Below are 20,485 nucleotides of genomic sequence, written 5' to 3' on the forward strand. Positions count from 1 at the left end.
GGAGAGATTATTGTTGTCATGCCATTTCACCAGATTCTCTATCTCATTCCTGTACTCTGTCTCGTCATTGTTTGAAATCCGACCCACTACTGTGGTGTCATCAGCAAATTTGAAAATAGAGTTGGAGGGGAATTTGGCCACGCAGTCATAGGTGTACAAAGAGTATAGTAGGGGGCTGAGGACACAGCCTTGTGGGGCACCAGTGTTGAGGATGATTGTGGAGGAGGTGTTGTTACCTATCCTTACTGATTGTGGCCTGTGGGTTAGAAAGTTTAGGATCCATTTGCAGAGGGAAGAGCCAAGGTCGCGGAGTTTGGAGATGAGTTTCGTAGGAATTATGGTGTTTAAGGCTGAGCTGTAGTCGATAAATAGGAGTTTGACATAGGTGTCTTTGTTATCTAGGTGTTCCAGGGTAATTGGATTAGGTAGGCAGGTCAGTGCAGAATCGATGGGCCGAAGGGCCTCGCCTGCACTGTATCATTCTGTGGTTAGGAGCTAATTGTTGGAATATTATTGGATGAATAATGCCATAGTAACCACACTTGCCCGTCTGTCAGAGATGGAGCACTTCTGTCAGAGATGGAGATCAGCTACTGTCTGTACATGTTATTACAGTTGTTTTCGAAAATGGTGGATTGTCCCATAGCCTAACTGCAGTAATTTAGAAAGAGAATTTCCAGAACAAAATGCATAGTAGTCATAAAATTGAAATTTGTTCTCTGAATATAAGGTTGATGTTTGCGGTGTTATTTCTTCCACATCACCTTGCAACGCTCCTAAGTATGACTGGAATAGCCGCACTGCCAAATCAAAGGAATACACTATAGAAAATGATCTAATTGATAGACCTGGTGCTATGTGGACTAAAATGATTTAAATTAAGACTTGAGGAGTCAGGAGGAAGTGATGCTTCTGTTATATAGAGACCCCTCCTTCAGTGTTGTTTAGTTTTAGGTGTTGCACCTCAGGAAAGGTACATTGCCCTTGGAAGGGATAAGTTGGAACTTAAGGAATATGTAAACATGGGACTTAGAAAACCATAATATGAATGGAAAAGTTTTTAAAAAATATATTTTTATTCTCCTTTTTCACAATTTTTCTGTATGAATGGAAAAGTTAGCACAATTTCTGAAAGGAAATAATGTTTGACAAATCTTTTGAATGTTTTTGAGGTTGTAACTAGTAGGGTAGATAATGAGGAACTGTGGATTTATAATAATTGGGTATAAGTATGGACAGGTTAGGTGAGTGGGCAAGAACATGACAGCTGAAAGTTCATGTAAATAAGCTTGAAGTTAGCCACTTTGGGGGAAAATAACAAAGCACATTATTTTTAAACCGTGAGGAACTGAAAAATAGTCGTATTCAGAGGGACTTTGGGTGTCTTGCTACTTGCAGCAAAATTAAGATGTGGCTACAGTGAGCAATTAGACCTTCACTACAGAGATTGGATGGAAGAATACAATTTTGTTTAGTTTAGGTGGTCTTAAATAAGGAAGGCAATGTCCCAAGTTAATTCCCTTTTTGTGTATCATGAGCTGACCATATCCAGGATAGCATTGGGTTGTCCACAGTTGTCTGTAGGGATGATTAGACAAGAAAAGACCAAGGTTCACCTGGTTAGCCATCTGCCATCCAGTCAGATCCGTGGCCACAGTGGCGTCACAGCTTCAGGGTCCCAGGTTTGATTCGCGGCTTGGGTCATGGTCTGTGCGGAGTCTGCACGTTCTCCCTGTGCCTGTGTGGGTTTCCTCCGGGTGTTCCGGTTTCCTCCCACAGCCCAAAGATGTGCAGGTTAGGTGGATGGGTCATGCTAAATTAGTGTCCAAGAGTTTGGGTGGGGTTGCTGGGATGGGGTGGAGGTGTGAGCTTGGATGGGGTGATCTTTCCATGGGCCTGTGCAGACCCGATGGGCCGGGTGGCCTCCTTCTGCATTGTAAATTCTTTGAACATGATAGAACGATAATGAGTAGTTGTAGCAATAAATCCCTATTAATTAATGTACAACAGACCCCGAAATAACACTAGTAAAGAAACCCCCAGAGGTGGAGAGCTTTGGTAACCTTAATTCTAGGGATTACTAACCAATGGTTACTGCTGGAAAATGCCTGAACATCTGATGAATACAAGTCCACACAGTCAAGTAGCCTGTTAGTGAGGTATTTGCCTGTGTTTGTACACAGAATGTGGCTCTCAGTGAGGACTGATGCCCTTGGAAATGTACAGCAACTCAAATCAGCAGGTTCTGGAGAATGGGAGAAAGGGAAAAGCAATCCTTCATGAATGGGGGGGTGGGGGGGGGGGGGGGGGAATTGTATAAAGTTAACTTTAAATATACTTTGGCTAAATATGCTGATCTGCCTCTTAAGACTAAGATGAGGATTTTGGTTTCTGAATATTTAACTATTTTCCCCTCCGATTTGCTCTTCGTTTGCTTACAGGGTTTCCTAGTGTATTCAAGACCAAAGAATGCTTGTGAGCCTATCATTTCTCCACCAATGACGGACAATTCCTCTATCAACTTCATTGTTCTGATAAGAAGATTTGACTGCAATTTTGATATCAAGGTGAGTCGCAGTTGAAACATTTGGATACTTTGTCCAAGATTTGTCAATGTTTGTAGCATTAGAATTGAATATTTTCAATTTTAATTGACTCCTGCTGACCGCACATTAACTTGTGCGCAGTCAGGATAACAATTTATTTCTCAGGATAACAAATAATGCGACTGGCACTTTCATGGTTGTGCTACAGCCTCAATGTTGCGAGACCAGCAGAAAAGTGGCTTAATTGCCCATAGCTTGAGCTTATCTGGCTGACCATTTGAAATGTTTTCTTATGTTCATTCAAGTATTTTATGAATAAAGTATCTTTTTGCCAAAACAAAAGCTTATCTAGCTGGACGCTCACATGCCAAATAATGCTAAATTTCTGCAGCCGGAATTCCTTCCCCTAATTTGAATGTGCTGCTGACGAGTGAAAGAGTGAGCCAGGGAAATTGACCTGCTGCCTTGGAATTGGTAAAATCTGCCATAGCAGCTCCCTATGTTCACCATGGCATATGTGGCAGCACTGCAATCCAGAATATTTGGAGGTCCTACAACCTGAGTTCTTGCCAAGGAAAAGTGCTCTTATTGGAGTAGGAAAAGCTATGTTTTTTGAAGTTGCATTAAGATAGGTTACAGACTGAATTAATAGCCAAATGCCTGATAACTATCTGCAAATGAAGAGGTTTGCTCCTGGACGGGGATAGATAAAAGTAACTCTGCCGTTTATCCCTATTGGCGCAGTGGGTAGCACGGTTGCTTCACAGCTCCAAGGTCCCAGGTTCGATTCCCGGCTTGGGTCACTATGTGGAGTCTGCACGTTCTCCCTGTGTCTGCGTGGATTTCGTCCGGATGCTCCGGTTTCCTCCCACAAGTCCCGAAAGACGTGCTGTTAAGTAATTTGAACATTCTGAATTTTCCCTCTGTGTACCCGAACAGGTGCCAGAATGTGGTGACTAGGGACTTTTTGCAGTAACTTCATTAGTATTAATGTAAGCCTAATTGTGACAATAAAGATTATTATTGTCACTCATGGCCAAACCTAAATTGGAAACTCTTTTTGCCATTGGAAGAACTGGTTCAAGTATTTTCCACAGCAACTCCGCTAATGTGTGCCTGTATACTCAACTTGCAGCTGGGACTATTGGTTAAGGAAGACCAAGCAGATACTGAGTCATCCAGCTCAGGAACTCTGGTGTTAGGTAGTTAGCAACCTTGAAGCAGAAGTTAATCCTCGGTATGTTGGAGCTATACTTAGTATTCTTTCTTGATGGAGGGAGATGGTGGGGAGAATGTGGGCACTATGAAGTGATGCATAATAACTTTGCATATTAATTATTTGAACTTTTGAGTGCAAGCCCATCATGTGGGGTTGATATTGCAGGCCCCCATGCCCAAATGAGTACAATATTTTAAAACATTCTTTCATGAGGTGTGGGCATTACTGGCCTGGCCAGCATTTGTTGCCCTTCCCTAATTGCCCTCGAAGGTGGTGTTGAGCCACCTTCAATCACCGCAGTCCATGTGGTACTGTTAAAGGAGCCTTGGTGATTGTGGTACTGCATCTTGTAGATTGTGCACACTACTGTCATTGGGTCAGTGGAGGGATGCATGTTTAAAGCGTGGTTGGGGTGCTATTCATGCGGTCGGCTTTGCCCTGGATGATGAGTGCGGTTGGAGCTGCATTCAGAATTGGGAGAGTATTCCATTGCACTCCTGACTTGAGCCTTGTAAATGGTGGGAATGCTTTGGGGTGTCAGGAGTCTAGTTACTTGGCATAGAATTCCCAGCCTCTGATTCCTTGTAACCACAGTGTTCCACAGTATTTACATGGCTCATTTGGATCAGTTTCCGATCAATGGTAACCGCCATCGAAAAGAGGTGAGTTAATTACCATTGAGTTCTCAGCCTACTGTTGTAGCCACAGTATTTATAGCCGGTAGAGTTCAGGTTCTGGTCAGTGGTAACCCCCATGTTGTTAGAGGAGCATTCAGCAATGATAGTGCCATCTATAGCCCCCTGTACCTTAATGAACTCTGTAAATCAATGAATGAAATGAAATGAAAAAATGAAAATCGCTTATTGTCACGAGTAGGCTTCAATGAAGTTACTGTGAAAAGCCCCTAGTGGCCACATTCCGGCGCCTGTCCGGGGAGGCTGATACGGGAATAAAACCGTGCTGCTGGCCTGCTTGGTCTGCTTTAAATGCCAGCGATTTAGCCCAGTGAGCTAAATCAGACCCTGAAATTTAACCTCGTGGAGGAAAATACAATATCAGGAGTGGGATACGAACCCACGCCTCCAGAAGAGACTGCGACCTGAACGCAGCGCCTCAGACCGCTCGACCACCCTGATGCACTGGGTTAGCCCCGCTGTCTCACGGCGCTGAGGAATGATCTGCATCCTTTCCAAATTGTCATCTTTCTGCCAGCAGTTTTATCACTCATAAATGTAGTGTTTGTTAATTGATACGTGGGTGTAATGTAGAATGGCTAATGTTGCTCATGACCCCTGGCATCGCTTGGAAGATTCATGCTGTTGTAACCTTCATCACATGAAGAGTCATCCCTGTTCTGCATGCTAAGTATAGCTCATTTAGTATGTGCTACAGTTATGTGAATGCCTATCTTGTGAAGCAGAGGCAGTGAAGATAAATCTCCTTCTGACACTTCCAGGTGTTTATGGAGAGTCCTGTAAAAGTTCAAAAAGATGTGTGGCTTTGGTATGTTGATTCAAGGGAAACACTCCACCCATGATCATTCAATTAAGAACTTTTTGGAGACTTAAAAATTTTTTTTTTTTAGAGTACCCAATTAATTTTATCCAATTAAGGGCAATTTAGCGTGGCCAATCCACCTAGCCTGCACATCTTTTGGGTTGTGGGGGAGAAACCCACGCAAACATGGGGAGAATGTGCAAACTCCACACGGACAGTGACCGAGAGCCGGGATCGACCCTGGGACCTTAGCGCCGTGAGGCAACGGGGCTAACCCACTGAACTTTTTGGAGTCTTGAAATATTTGCATATGTGCAAAAATTGCAGACACCATCTTGCCCCTGGCAGCCATTGTGGCAGTCTCTTAATGTCTATTTTTAGAAAGTAAAGGCAATTCCAGAAAATTCTGTACTGAATTCAATCCTGTTTTAAGGTTCGAAACAACATGCTTTCACTTAGCATGACACTCCCAATACACATGCTGGTATACCTGACCCAAAGTTATAAAATTTGGAGTGCAATAAAATTGTCTTAATATCCATATTCAAATAGGGCTTGTAGCTGCCTCAAACCCAGCTTCATTGCATTGCCAAAAATAGGGCACTGCAAAATATGGAGTGCAATGAAGCAAATGCAAGGCAAATTTTATGCTCCGTGACCATAAAGACACTAGCATGAAGTCTAATAAGTATTGCCCTTGGATGTTTGGGAAAAAATATCTATAACTTGCAATTTTTAAAATCTAGTTTAAATAAAGAACTTGAAAGTCAAAGAACCGAGGCATGTTAATTCTGGTTAGAAAAGTAGAAAATAGAAATAGAGCAAGGAATAGTGAGCGAGGGGTTTGAAAATGGAGGTTGAATAGTCAGGATATACTATAGAACCTCAGTGGGAATGTGGCTGGTGGTGGTGGATTGGCACTGGAGTGCAATTAGAGAGGATTAAGGTGCGATGGTTCTAAATGATTTAAATGGTTTCTGGGGAAGGAGCCTTGGATGGTCTGAGTGTTGAACTGAGGAAGACTCAGTTGAAAGATCAAGAAAGAGTTGAAAGAGCTTTTGATGGATCTGGTGGAGGAGAATGCATCCAGTGAAGGGCAATACGGTTATCGTTGAACATTAACTGTAATAAGATGTGGACAGTGAGTTGTAGATGTACAAGACAGAAGGTGAGGCAGCCAGTTTGACCTCCTCCATTTTGTTGATACAGAAATACGCAAGCTTTGAGAAACAAATGTCAGAGGGCAATTAATTCCAAAATTAAGGACACTTGAAACTGAACCATCTTCCCTGGATATTTAATCGGGGACATTTAATCGAATATCACCAAATTAATCATTTTGATTGCTGAAGTGGCACTTGACATGAACAGCCTGAGCCAAGTGTAACATTTTTATTCTTTCCAGCCAATTTAGCAAAGCACATTAAAGCAATTTAATTGATTTCATACTTTGCTTTCAGTTGCGTGAAAAGGGAATGCAGAGGAAGTGGGATCATGATCTGGGTGTGCATATTAATATTGTAGTTTTATTTTAAAGCAGGAAAATGAATTATTCTATACAAATCATAGAAAGTTTGTATGGGCACAGGATGCCAATGAGTGAATATAGATTGTTTTGTGAGTGCGGGGAAAGCTGTACGAGTGTGGGGAAAGCTGTGTGTACGGGTTGGTATATGAGTGCACCCCTGTGCGTGTTAACAGATTTGCAGAGGCAAATGCATCCAATTCATCAGTTCTTGCTCTTCAGGGAGCAGTGAATTCGGAGAAAATTATTGGTGTGGGAAACATGAGGCTGATTCGGGCTCCTCCTTGTACTGTTAAGGTCCTTAACTGATATTATTGATAGCCACCCAGCTTGAAAGAGCCAAGATCTCAGATGACATCCTTCAGGCCATCTCATACTTTCGAGTGCATCAAATTTATAATTTAAGCTGATGGCACATGCTTTGAAGTTATTTAGATTTACAATATTGTCACTCCGGAGACTGTATTATTACGATGACTTCTAGTAAACCAGGCAAAGAATATAATATAAAACAGATTGATTTATGTGTAATACACTGTCCAACATATACAATGGACAACTAATAATTGCTTGTGTAGAAACAAACCCCTTCAGATCTATACAGAAGCCATGTCAGGCTTTATGGTTATTTTTAGACATGGGAATAGGAGTAGATCATTCAGCATATTCCACCATTCAGTTAGATCATCGTATCATCGTATGTCCAGTGTTACACATTCTTTCATACGCATGTCGAAGCTTTCGCCTTGCACTTATTGGGGCATTCGATATGTTTTTCTTTCAGTGATACTCAAATTCTGTACCACCAAATGACACATCTATATCCTTGTCCTACAAACACAAATCTATGGATCTTGATATTAAAATGATTAATTGAGCTGACATCTGCTTTGTGTGAAGAAACTTGTCAATTTATCTCTTGAATGTTTTAACAAAAAATGGTACAGCACAGGAACAGCCCCTTCAGCCCCCCAAGCCTGCGCCGATCACGTATCCTATCTGGACCAACCGCCTGTATCCTTCTATACCCAGTCTGTTTATGTGCCTATCCAGATAAGTCTTAAAGGCCGCTAATGTATCTGCCTCAACCACCTCACTTGGCAGTGCATTCCAGGCCACCACCGCCCTCTGTGTTTAAAAAAAAAACAAAACAAAAAAAAAACTTCTCCGTACATCTCCGCCGAGCCTTTTGTCCCTCACCTTGAACTTGTGCCCCCTTGTAATTGTCATTTCTGCCCTGGGAAAAAGCCTCCAACTGTTCACCCTATCTATTCCCCTAATAATTTTATAAACTTCTATCAGGTTGCCCCTCAGCCTCCGTCTCTCTAGGGAGAACAATCCCAGTTTATTCAATCTTTCCTCGTAGCTAATACTCTCTATACCAGGCAACATCCTGGTAAACCAAAGACTCCATGTCCTTCTGGTAGTGCAGTGACCAGAATTGGACACAGTATTCCGAAATATGGCCTAACCAACGTTGCACGCCCAGATCTCTGTGTCTCTATGCTCCTGATGGTGCTGCCATTTATTTTATAGTTCCCACCTGAATTAGACCTACCAAAATGCATCACCTCACATTTGTCCGGGTTAAATTCCATCTGCCATTTCTCGGCCCAATTTTGCAGCCCGTCTATATCCTGTTGTACTCTGACAGTCTTCATCACTATCCACAATTCCTGCAATCTTAGTATCATCTGGCTTTGGTTTTGATGTTATTTGCCCTTGACACCACATTTAGCAGAACACTGATCTCTTGCAACTCTATTGATTTATTTCTAAATCATAAAACACATTACCTTTTAACATTCCACGTTCCACAGCATAGAAAATAGAGTTCGTCATCTCTCATTATCTAATCCTTGGAGCCCTGGTAACATTCTGGTGAGTCTGTTCTGCACTCCTTGCAAAGCCCTTTCGAGGTGTGGTGCCAAGAAGTGTACACTGTATTCAAGATGTAGTCCAATGAGGGTTTTGGCTGTAACAAAGCTTCCTGCCTATTACATTCTATCCCACTAAGTTATAAAGGCTGGCAAAGAATCCCAGAATTGTTTCGGTGCAGGAGGAGGCCATTTGGACCAGCATGTCTTCACTGACTCTCCGCACGAGCATTATGACATAATGCCATTCTCCCGCCTCTCCCCGTAAACCTGCCCTTTGCCTTTATTCCAATAATCATCTAATGCCCTCTTGACTGCCTCGATTGAGATTGCCTCCACCACGCTGCCACGCAGTACACTCTACGCTTGAATCACTCGCTGTGAAAAATATTTTTCTCATTGCATTTGCTTCTTTTGCAAATCATTTTAAATCTGTTATTTTTTACCTTTTTATTGATTTGTGCATTTGGATCCTAAATCTGTGGACTACTTTGTTCTGAGCCTTTCACCATTTCTTGTCAACTATTTGCTATGCCATCAATCTTTGTGTCATTGGTAGACTTGGATATATTGTACTCTATTGTGTTATCTATATCATTAATAAATTTAATGAACAGTTAAGACACAGCACAGATCCTTGTTGAACGCCACAAGTCATTTCCTTCCTTCAAATCTGAGCCCATGTCCGACTGTTTTCTGCTGTCTGAGCAGGTCAGTAATTTCAATTTTATAAAGTTTAATTTTCATGAGCAGAAAATTGATAGCATTATTTAAATAGTGAAAAGCAAGGAACAGTCGAGGACCAAGGTGATGCAAGACTCTGTGTTCACAGATCATCACCAGTCAGGTACAATTTAATTTGAAATGATCCTATTGTCATTTTTGATCCAGTCTCTTTGAAAAGGGCAGTAGCGGGTCTTTACAGGCTAAGAGTTTTGATGCCTGGCTTTTGCCAAGTTAACGCATTTTCATATGGTGAGCTATAGGGCACTACAATTGGCTTTAGTACCAGAGGAACATTAGGATCACAAATAGGCTTGTTCAGCTCCTTGGCCTGCTTCATTTGTTCTGCCGTTTCTTCACCGCTCTGATATTCTTAACTAACAATAACTGATCAAAGACTTGAAGACTCCAATTTGTCATGAGCTAGGAAGGGGAAAGTAATCCAGGATTCAGGAAATAAGTGAACACAGGTGATGTGTCTGCATTCTGTTTGGTTCCATTGTGCTGCTTCACCCTTTGGTTAATCTGGCAGATTATAGGTGAAAGTAGCAATGTGGATTGTTGGCATATGTAGATTTATTTTAATATAACCACAACTAAATAGTTACAAAAGACAATTACAAGGCGCAAAGGCCTAAACACATTTCAAAGTACAATCACATAACAAATAGTCGTGGGGCACAAAGGCCTTGATACAATACGACCGTTTAAGAGCAAATAAGGGCATATGTGGAACTGAATCTCAGTTTTAAACAAGAGTTTACTCGGGCTCTACTTACAGCTGCAGCCTGTTAACTTGTTAATTAGTTAATTAGATCAAGCCAGATTTCAGAGGCTAGAGTCAAGACAGTATAAAGGTGAGCCATTTTACAGTCCTGTTATTGTTTACACTGGAATGCTGAATTTGGGCTGATTAGAGTGCTAAAGCAAGAGTTTTTTTGACTGAGGGATATTTGGAGTTCATTTTTATCGAAAGTCGAGTCTTTTATTTATTAAATTAACTTAAAAGTTGCTGTTTGAGCTAGAAGAAGGTGAGTTTTAAACCAGCTTTAAACAGTTTACTCAGGCTCTACTGGCAGCTGCAGTCTGTTAACTGATTTCAGAGGCTAGAGTCAGACAGTATAAAGGTGAGCCATTTTACAGTGCTGACATTGTTTCCACTGGAGTGCTGAATTTGGGCTGCATTAGAGTGCGAATGTGAGAGTTTGGTGACTGAGGGAGGTAGGTGAGGAGGGAGCAAGGTGTTCCTTTCATTTCCTACATTTCCTCTAAAGTAAGAGTTGTTTTTTTTAGGGGCAGCAAGCTATATTTGTATCATTTAGCAGAATCACCCATTTTAGTGGGTTAACTTGAGAGAGTAGCAGCATTTTATTTTATGGGCCTAACGGGTGTTTAATCTTTTTCTTTGCTTTATAAATCTCTTTGGGAACTCTGATCAGAGGGAATTGAAGCTAGGGCAGTTGCATGCTCCTCCTGTAGGATGTGGGTGGTGAGGGACACCACTGGTGTCCCCACTGACTACACCTGCGGGAAGGCACCCAACTCCAACTCCTCCGAGACCGCGTCTGAGAACTGGAGCTAGGTGAACTTCAAAATCACCCGGGAGGCAGAGGGGTTGATGGGGAGGAGTGACAGGGAGGTAGCCACACCCAGGGTTTGGGGCAAGAGGAGCTGGGTTACAGTCAGGGGAAGGAAAGGGAACGGGAACACAGTGCAGGGATCCTCCGTGGCAGTTCCCCTTCAAATACCGTTTTGGATGCTGTTGGGTGGGGGGGATCCTACCAGGGGAATGCCCTAGTGACCAGGTCTCTGGCATTGAGCCTGGCTCTGTGGCACAGAAGGGAAGGGGAGAGAAGGAGAGAGAATAGAAAAGCAATAGTGATAGGAGACTCGATGGTTAGGGGAATGGATAGAAGATTCTGTGGTCACGAACCGAACGAGACTCCCAAAAGGTATGTTACTCCCGGGTCAGGGATGTCTCTGATCGAGTCTGCAGGATTCTTAAGGGGGAGGGGGAGCAACCAGAAGTCGTGGTGCACATAGGTACCACCGACACAGCTAAGAAAAGGGATGAGAATCTAAAAAGTGATTTTTGGGAGTTAGGTTGGAAGCTAAAGAGCAGGACAAGCAAAGTAGTAATCTCGGGATTGCTGCCGGTGCCACATGCAAGTGAGGCAAGGAACAGAGAGCGAGTGCAGCTGAACACTTGGCTACAGGGCTGGTGCAGGAGGGAAGACTTTCAGATATGTGGATCATTGTGATACCTTCTGGGGACTTGTACATGAAGGACGGGTTGCACCTAAACTGGAGGGGCGCCAATATCCTGGGTGAGAGGTTTGCTAGAGCTCTTCGGGAGGGTTTAAACTAGTTTGGCAGGGGGATGGGTCCCAGAGCTATGGATCAGAGGATAGGGTAGCTGTTGAATAGGCAGAAATAGTATGCAGTGAGTCTGTGAGGAAGGATAGACAGTTGATAGGGCAAAGTTGCACTCAGTGGACTGGGTTAAAGTGTGTCTGTTTCAATGCAAGGAATGTCAGGAATAAGGGAGATGAACTTAGAGCATGGGTCAGTACTTAGAACTACGATGTTGTGCCCATTACGGAGACATGGATTTCACAGGGGCAGGAATTGTTTAGATGTTCCGGGGTTTAGATGTTTTAAGAAGAATAGGGAGGGAGGTAAAAGAGGAGGGGGAGTGGAACTGTTAGTTCACAGCTGCAGAAAAGGAGGTGTCGAGGAGGGTTTGTCTACTGAGTCAGTATGCGTGGAAGTCAGAAATAAGAAAGGAGCAGTCACTTTATTGGGTGTTTTCTATAGACCCCCCCCTAATAGCAGCAGAGAGATAGAGGAACAGATTGGGCGGCAGATCTTGGAAAGAGGCAGAAGTAACAGAGTTGTTGTCATGGATGGCTTCAGCTTCCCTAACTGACTGGAAACCATTAGTGCAAATGGTTTGGATGGACCAAATTTTGTCAGGTGTATACAGGAAGGATTCCTGACTCGATATATAGATAAGCCGACTAGGAGGGAGGCCATATTGGATTTGGTGCTTGGCGGCGAACCAGGCCAGGTGTCAGATGTCTCAGTGGGAGAGCATTTTGGTGACAGTGACCACAACTCCTTGACCTTTACCATAGTCACGGAAAGGGATGGAAACAGACAGTATTGGAAGGTATTTAATTGGGGGAGGGGAAATTATACTGCTATTAGACAGGAGCTGAGGAGCATAAATTGGGAACAGTTGTACTTGGGGAAATGCACAACCATAATGTGGGAGTTGTTTAAGGAGCACTTGCTGCGAATGCTGGATAGTTTTGCCCCACTGAGACAAGGAAGGAATGGTAAGGTGAAGGAGCCTTGGATGACAAGAGAAGTGGAGTTTCTAGTCTAGAGGAAGAAGGAAGCTTGCATAAGGTTGAGGAAGCAAGGATCTGGCACGGTTCCAGAGGGTTACAAGGTAGCCAGGAAGGAACTCAAAAATGGACTTGAGAGCTAGAAGGGGGCATGATAAAGCTCTGGTGGGAAGGATTAGGGAAAACCCCAAGGCGTTCTACCGTTATGTGAGAAATTAGAGGATGATCAGAGTGAGAGTAGGGCTGATCAGGGATAGTGGAGGGAACGTGAGCCTAGAGATTGAGCAGGTAGGGGAGGCCCTAAATGAATATTTTGCTTCAGTATTCACTAGAGAGAGGGACCTTGTTGCTAGTGAGAACAGTGTGAACCAGGTTAATAGGCTTGAACGGGTTGATATTAAGAAAGAGGATGTGCTGGAAATTTTGAAAAGCATCAGGATGGATAAGTTCCCTGGGCAAGATGGGCTGGACCCAAGGTTACAAAGGGAAGCAAGGGAGGAGATTGTTGCACCATTGGCGATTATCTTTGCATCCTCACTCTCCACTGATTTGAGGGAGGCGAATTGAGGGGCTGGTTTAGCACACTGGGCTAAATCACTGGCTTTTAAAGCAGACCAAGCAGGCCAGCAGCACGGTTCGATTCCCGTACCAGCCTCCCCGGACAGGCGCCGGAATGTGGCGACTAGGGGCTTTTCACAGTAACTTCATTGAAGCCTACTCGTGACAATAAGCGATTTTCATTTCATTTCAAATATTGTTCCCCTCTTCCAGAAATGGAATAGGGAAATCCCTGTGAATTACAGACCAGTCAGTCTTGCATCAGTGGTGAGCAAAATATTGGAAGGGGATCTGAGAGATGGGATTTATGATTGTTTAGAAAATCATAGTTTGATTAAAGATAGCATGGCTTTCTGAGAGGCAGATCATGCCTCACAAACCTCATTTGAATTATTTTGAGGATTTCAGTAAGGCATTTGATAAGGTTCCCCATGGCTCCTGGGCTCCTGTCTAATAGCAGTTAGGGGGCATGGGATACAGGGAAATTTGACTGTCTGGATACAGAATTGGCTGGCTGAAAGAAGACAGCGAGTGGTAGTGGATGGAAAGTATTCCGCCTGGAGGTTGGTGACCAGTGGTGTCCCGCAAGGATCTGTTCTGGGACCTCTTCTGTTGGTGGTTTTTATAAATGACTTGGATGGGGAAGTGGAAGGGTGGGTTAGTAAGATGAGGAAGTGGAACGGTGGGTTAGTAAGTTTGTCGATAACACGAATGTTGGAGGAGTTCTAGATAGTGTTGAGGGTTGTTGCAGGTTACAGCAGGACATTGACAGGATGCAGAGCTGGGCTGAGAAGTGGCAGATGGAGTTCAACCTAAATAAATGTGAAGTGATTCATTTCGGAAGGTCAAATTTGAATGCTGAATATAGGATTAAAGGCAGGATTTTTGGAAGTGTGGAGGAACAGAGGGATCTTGGGCTCCACGTACATAGATCCCTCAAAGTTGCCACGCAGGTTGATAGGGTTGTTAAGAAGGCATATGGTCTGTTGGCTTTCATTAACGGGGGGATTGTATTTAAGAGCTGCAAGGTTGTGCTACAGCTTTATAAAACCCTGGTTGGACCACACTTGAGAAACTTATTGTAACTTGGCTGTATTCTCATTGCTGACTGTTTGTATTATGTGACTGTGTTTGGAATAAAGTATATTTTAAAAAAAAGAGAAAATACCGGTTATGTAAGAGTTCAGACCTGAAGGTACTGGCAGGTAGGCTAGAGGAGTGCCTCCCAAAGGTGATAGGTGAAGATCAGACTGGGGTCGTGAGAGGGAGGCAGCTCTTTTCAACATTAGGACAGTATTGAACGTGGTTATGGTACCGGCGGAGGGGAAGGAAACAAGAGGTGGTTGTGGCATTGGGTGCCGAGAAAGTTGATGGCAGTTAGAGAGCGGTTTGGAATTGGGCTGGTTTAGCACAATGGGCTAAGGCAGCTAGCTTGTAATGCAGAACAAGATCAGCAGAGCGGGTTCAATTCCTGTTCCAGCCTCCCTGAGCAGGCGCCGGGATGTGGCGACTAGGGGCTTTTCACAGTAACTTAATTGAACCCTGCTTGTGACATTAAGCTATTTATTATTATTATTATAATATTATTATATTATTATTATTAGATTTGTGGACTGGGTAGGAGGCGAGGGCCAGTATCCGCACAAATAACATCAGCTCACAATACTTTCCTCCCCACCGTGGGACTAGGCAGGGATGTCCTATGTCCCCCCCCCTGCTGTTGGCACTCGCGATTGAGCCATTGGCCATTGCAATAAGAAGTTCAGGGGTATGGAAAGGGGTAGTACGGGGATTGGGGGGGGGGGGGGATAGAACATAGGGCGTCCTTGTATGCCGATGACTTGCTGTTATGTGTCGGAACCAAGTGTGTCAATAGGGGGAATACTGGAACTGCTTCGGTGTTTGGGTTTTTCTGAGTACAAATTAAATCTAGACAAGTGAATATTTTGTGGTGTCCTGGCCAGGTATGGGGGCAGGGATGGGGGGTTGCCATTCCGTAAGGTAGGGGCTCACTTTAGATACCTAGGGGTGGAGGTTGCTTGAGATTGGGGGGGGGGGGCTCCGTAGGTACAGCATTTCTAGTTTGGTGGGGAGGGTGAAAGCTGATCTGGCAAGGTGGGATGGTCTCCCTCTGTCACTGGGGGGTCGTGTACAGGCAGTTAAAATGAATGTGCTGCCGCGATTCCTGTTGATTTTTCAATGCCTGTTGATTTTATTGCCAAAGGCATTTTTTAAAGAGAGATTGAAGGAATGATTACCTCCTTCATACGGGCAGGGAAGGTGGCCAGAATTAAAAAGGTGCGACTACGGAGAGGAAGGCAGGCAGGGGGTTTGGATCTTCTGAACCTGATGTATTATTACTGGGTGGCGAATGTGGAGAAGGTGCGGAGCTGGGTCAGAGGGGGTGACTCCCAATGGGTCAGAATGGAGGAGTTTGAGTAGGGGGTGAGGATTGAAGGCGCTAGCGACAGCGCCGTTCCCGACGGCCTCGGGGAGATACTCGGGGAGTCCGATAGTAATAGCTTTGTTGAGAATTTGGAGGCCGTTTCAACAGCACTTCGGGTTGGGGGCAGGGTCAAAGGAATTGCCAATTTGGGGGAACCATGGATTTGAGCCAGGGAGGAGAAAGGAATTAGAACACTAAACGATTTGTTTCTTGGGGGTCATTTTGTGGGATTGAAGGAGCTGGGAACGAAATATGGGCTGGAGCAGGGGGAAATATTTAGATGCATGCAGGTTCGAGACTTTGCCAGAAAGGAGATACAGAGCTTGCCAGTAGAGCTGACTTCCACATTGCGGAAGGAGGTGCTGACGACCGGGGGACTGGAGAAGGGATAGTATCGGCGGTTTATGGGGCTATTTTGGAGGAGGAGAACGCGGCGCTAGCAAAGATCACGGCAAAGTGGGAGGAAGAGTTGGGAGAGGGTATGGAAGAAGGGTTCTGGCGTGAGGTGCTCCGGAGGGTGAATACCTCCACCTTGTGTGCAAGGTTGGGGCTGATACAGCTGAAGGTGGTTATAGAGCGCACCGTACAAGGGTGAGGATGAGCCGGTTCTTTGAGGGGGTAGAAGATGTATGTGAATGTTGTGTTTTTTGGGGGGGGGGGGGGGGGCGCGGGGAACCACGTTCATATGTTTTGGCCCTGTCCAAAGCTGGAGGATTACTGGAAGGAGGTGTTTAGGGTAATTGCCAAGGTGGTGCACGTGAAACTGGACCTGGGCCCTCGGGAGGCCATATTCATGGTGTTTGACCAGCCGGGGGTTGGAAACGGGCACGGAGGCAGATGTTGTAGCCTTCACCTCGTTGATCGCCCAAAGGCAGATCCTGTTAGGGTGGAGATCGACCTTTCTATGGGTGATTCCCGATTCCTCTTTGTCATTTGTTCAGGTTAACATGCGGGCGAATGTTTGAGGGTTTGGTGGGAGGATGGGATCGTTGTTATTGATATGGGGATTGACATTACATTCGTTACTGATTATTGTTTATTGTTGGGTGTAAATTTGGGAGAAAATGTGAAAAAGGAGGCGAATAAGAAAATATTTAAAAAAAAAAAAAGAGTTCAGACCTAAAAAGGTTCTTGGGTGGTCTCGTGGTGGTGAGGGTGTTTAGGTCTTGCAAGAGGTGTGGGAGTAGACTGGAGGAACATGCTGCTGCAGGGAAGTGGGAGGCTGGGACCACAGCAAGGGCAGGCGATGGGTGACAACTACCCATCAATTTGACCATTTTTTACACTTGTATGAGAGTGGGACTATCAGGGAACAAGTGTTAGTGCCATTTTACTGTTTTCATTTTCAAAAGTTAATTTGGAGTGGATGGACAGGGGAAGGAGGGTTGGGGCTCAAGGTTGAAGGTTTACCTCTGGCTACTGATACTCTTGCACTGTGCCTAATCACTCTGGCACTAAGTGGCTTTCTGGACTATTTCTCAGGGCAGTTGAGATTTAACCAGATTGCTGAGGGTCACGAGTCATAGGTAGGCCAGACCAGGTATGGATGGCAGCTTTCCCCTTAAGGACATGAGTGAACCAGATGGTTTTCACAACAATCACTGGAACTAGTTTTGTATTCCAGATTTATGAATTGAATTAAAATTCCACCAGTCCCATGGTGAGATTTGAGCCCATATCCCCAGAGCATTGCCATTTGGGTTTATCAAAACCTGTTTGCACAATGGATGCAAATTTAGATTTGTTGAGTTGAAATTCGCAACTTAGCCACAAAAGAATTTCTCCATTAAATTTAATAATTTAAACATTCCCATTTTGTGTTAAGAATAACATATTTTGGAAGTACAGGTACTCAAAAACCGCTTACATTTAAAGCTTGGGTAGAAATTTTTATTCTTTAATTTACATATGTATTATAAGTGCGAGCTCAGCCTAGGATGCAAAATCCCCAAATGCGCACACTTCTGGTCACGTGCTTCCCGGATAGGGGTCCAGTACCTGTTTTCTAAGTTCAAATTTTTGCTCACCCACGTCACTGTTTTTGCTCGCCCATAATTCATACTTTACCTTCTGTAGTGCAATCTTGTGTGGACCAATAACTTGAGGAAGTAGCACTTAAAACCAAAACACTAACAGGCAGCTTATGGAAAGGAAATCTTTCTTTATTCATAAGCCCCAACCCCATGGTCAGCTACAAGTTTCTTCAAATAGATTTATGTTAATTTATTAGTTGTATAAATGCAAATGAGCAGCTTCATTGCAGCAGTCATTGCTGTAATAAGCCTGTGATTTGTTCAGAAATGATTTCTGGATGGATGTTGCCTTTTTACATGATTGAAATTAATTTTTGATCAGGAAAATAAAAATTAATTCCTGCACCTCTGTCCAATTGTATGGGTAATTTTTAATCAAAATATTGGTTTTAAGCAGTGGGGCACATAGTTAGCTAATCGTTTTTTCTTGTGGCGATGTTTGAGGGATAAATATTTGTCAGAACATAAGAGCCTTCTCTTGCAGTTCTTTGTTGCTTGGGATACTTCACGTCCACCCGAGCAGGTAGGTGGGGCTTTGGTTGATTTCTCATTTGAAGATGACACCTCTGGCACCGCAACACTGTCCCATCACTGCACGGAAGTAGCTGGCTGGATTATGTGCTGAAATCTCTGAAATGGCACTTGACCATGACTTTCTGAATTCACTTTTTAACAGATCGAAAACTCTCACACTAACATACATACGAATTAGGAGCAAGGGTAGACCACTTGGCCCTTCGAGCCTGTCAGGAAAAAAGAAATAAAAATTTTTTAATTGCGAAAGTGATTAAGTAATTTTAAGTCTGACTTCTGGGATTAGATATAGGTGTTTTTTAAACTTGGAAATAAATTGCAAATAAACTGTTGGAAATGTGAAATGGGCGGCACGGTGGTTAGCACTGCTGTCTACGGCACTGAGGACCCATAAATCCCCCCCTTTAAGAATAGATGGCTTTAATCCAGCTGAATCTGTACGTTTGGCTCCCTTCTGCTGTTGGGTAGATTTAATGCCTCCACATCCCAGATTTTGCTTCATCTACCACCTTTGGTTAGACAAAAATTTCCTATGGGAGAGAATTAAGGGCATTGTCCCCATTGATTTTGTTGGCATATACTTCAATTGGTGACTTTCTTTACACTTTACCTCTTACTTGCATATGAGTCCAGAATAGGGCGGGAGGATAGCACAGTGATTAGCACATGTTCCTTCACAGCGCCAGGATTGGGTTCGATTCTCAGCGTGGGTCACTGCTGTGCAGTGCCTGAAAGTTCTCCCTGTGTCTGCATGGGGTTCCTCCGGGTGCTCTGGTTTCCTCCCACAAGTCTCGAAAGGCGTGCTTGTTAGGTAAATTGGAATTCTGAATTCTCCCTCCGTGTACCTGAACAGGTGCCGGAAAGTGGTGACTAGGGGATTTTCACAGTAACTTGTGACACTAATAAAGATTATTATTATTATTATCTTGTATGTCATCAGATTTTGATAGTAAGGGACATCACAGTCAAAACTGATGCTGTTCTTGGCCTGGCCCCTGTTCCAGCAGGGGATGCTGGAGTGCGATCAGAATCTGAGACTTGTCTGTTGTTTCCGATTCTAAAGTTAAGGACAATTGGATTTTGGAATTGGACTGTGTGGTGATACGCATCACTGTAAATACACAAGGGGTTGATGTAAATACACGTAGACTAGCTAGACACTAGAGGGAGCACCAGAGACATGACACACAGAAATTCAACCAATAGGTCAGTAAGATAGGACATGACCAATGGGCAGTCATGACACACACACAGGTGACACTACCACAGGAGGGCATTACACAAACCCATATAAAAGGACACAGCACACATGATCTTCCTCTTTCCAGCGGAGACTGTCAGTGAGTACACAGGTTGATTTGAAACACATCACACCCACCACGTGGATTGTAGCAGACTGGTTCGTCATTCTGAGTAGCTATAGCAGGATTAACAGGAGAGTCGAATCCAAGTAGGAGAATTGTTAACAGTTCAATAAATGTGTTAAAGCTATCTTCAAGTCTGAACCTTCCTTTGTCAGAGTGCACATCAAAGAAGCAACTTGTGCTACGTCAAGAGCATAACAAAACAGACTGTATGCCTTTTCCTCTATCCATTGAGCCATGAGGGAGTTCCAGTTTTTGTTGGCATGAATGCTGAAGGTGATGCCCTCTGCTCTCTGTTTAACATTCAGTGAAACTGTGATCTAAATCAATGGACTCCCTTAACGGAGAAAGATTATTCTGATGCTGTGAATTGAATCACATTAACTGCTTATTTGGATCGGATCAGTACCAAAGCATGTAATAGGTGGGATTGGGTTACAGGTTGAAGAATTGGATTTCGGTATGAGATGGTTTGGAAAACACTGGAACGCTACTTACATGAGATGTGATTGAATGATATTACCGTAAACTAGGTTTTAATCTCTCAGATGATGTGAAGATTTGAATCTTTGACATAGTTTCAGAGGAGGTGGAGCTGGGACGGTGATGAGGGGGAATATTGCACCAAACTCTGATATCTAATACCACTTAAACATGACCTATGCTCACAATTATTAAGGCGAGCTTTTATATTTTAAACAAATCCATTCCCAATTGATACTTCAAAACAATATTATCAAACTCACTGCCAGTCAGTGGATGTGCATTTTGAGAATCCTCTGGCTACCTTGTGTCATAAATCTGCTTTGT

The 20,485-nt window shown here is 43.7% G+C and overlaps 1 protein-coding gene across 1 annotated transcript in view; it reads left to right on the forward strand.

Annotated features, from left to right (window-relative positions):
- The window catches only part of LOC119975519 (E3 ubiquitin-protein ligase RNF13-like), a 289,560-nt gene that overhangs the window by 90,503 nt on the left and 178,572 nt on the right, over positions 1-20,485 (forward strand). Inside the window, exon 4 of the mRNA XM_038815305.1 lies at positions 2,442-2,567. Within this exon, the coding sequence (XP_038671233.1) occupies positions 2,442-2,567 (126 nt within the window). The remainder of the gene's footprint in view (positions 1-2,441; positions 2,568-20,485) is intronic.

The sequence above is a fragment of the Scyliorhinus canicula genome, chromosome 13 (genome assembly GCF_902713615.1).
Source record: "Scyliorhinus canicula chromosome 13, sScyCan1.1, whole genome shotgun sequence".
NCBI classification, from domain to species: Eukaryota; Metazoa; Chordata; class Chondrichthyes; order Carcharhiniformes; family Scyliorhinidae; genus Scyliorhinus; species Scyliorhinus canicula.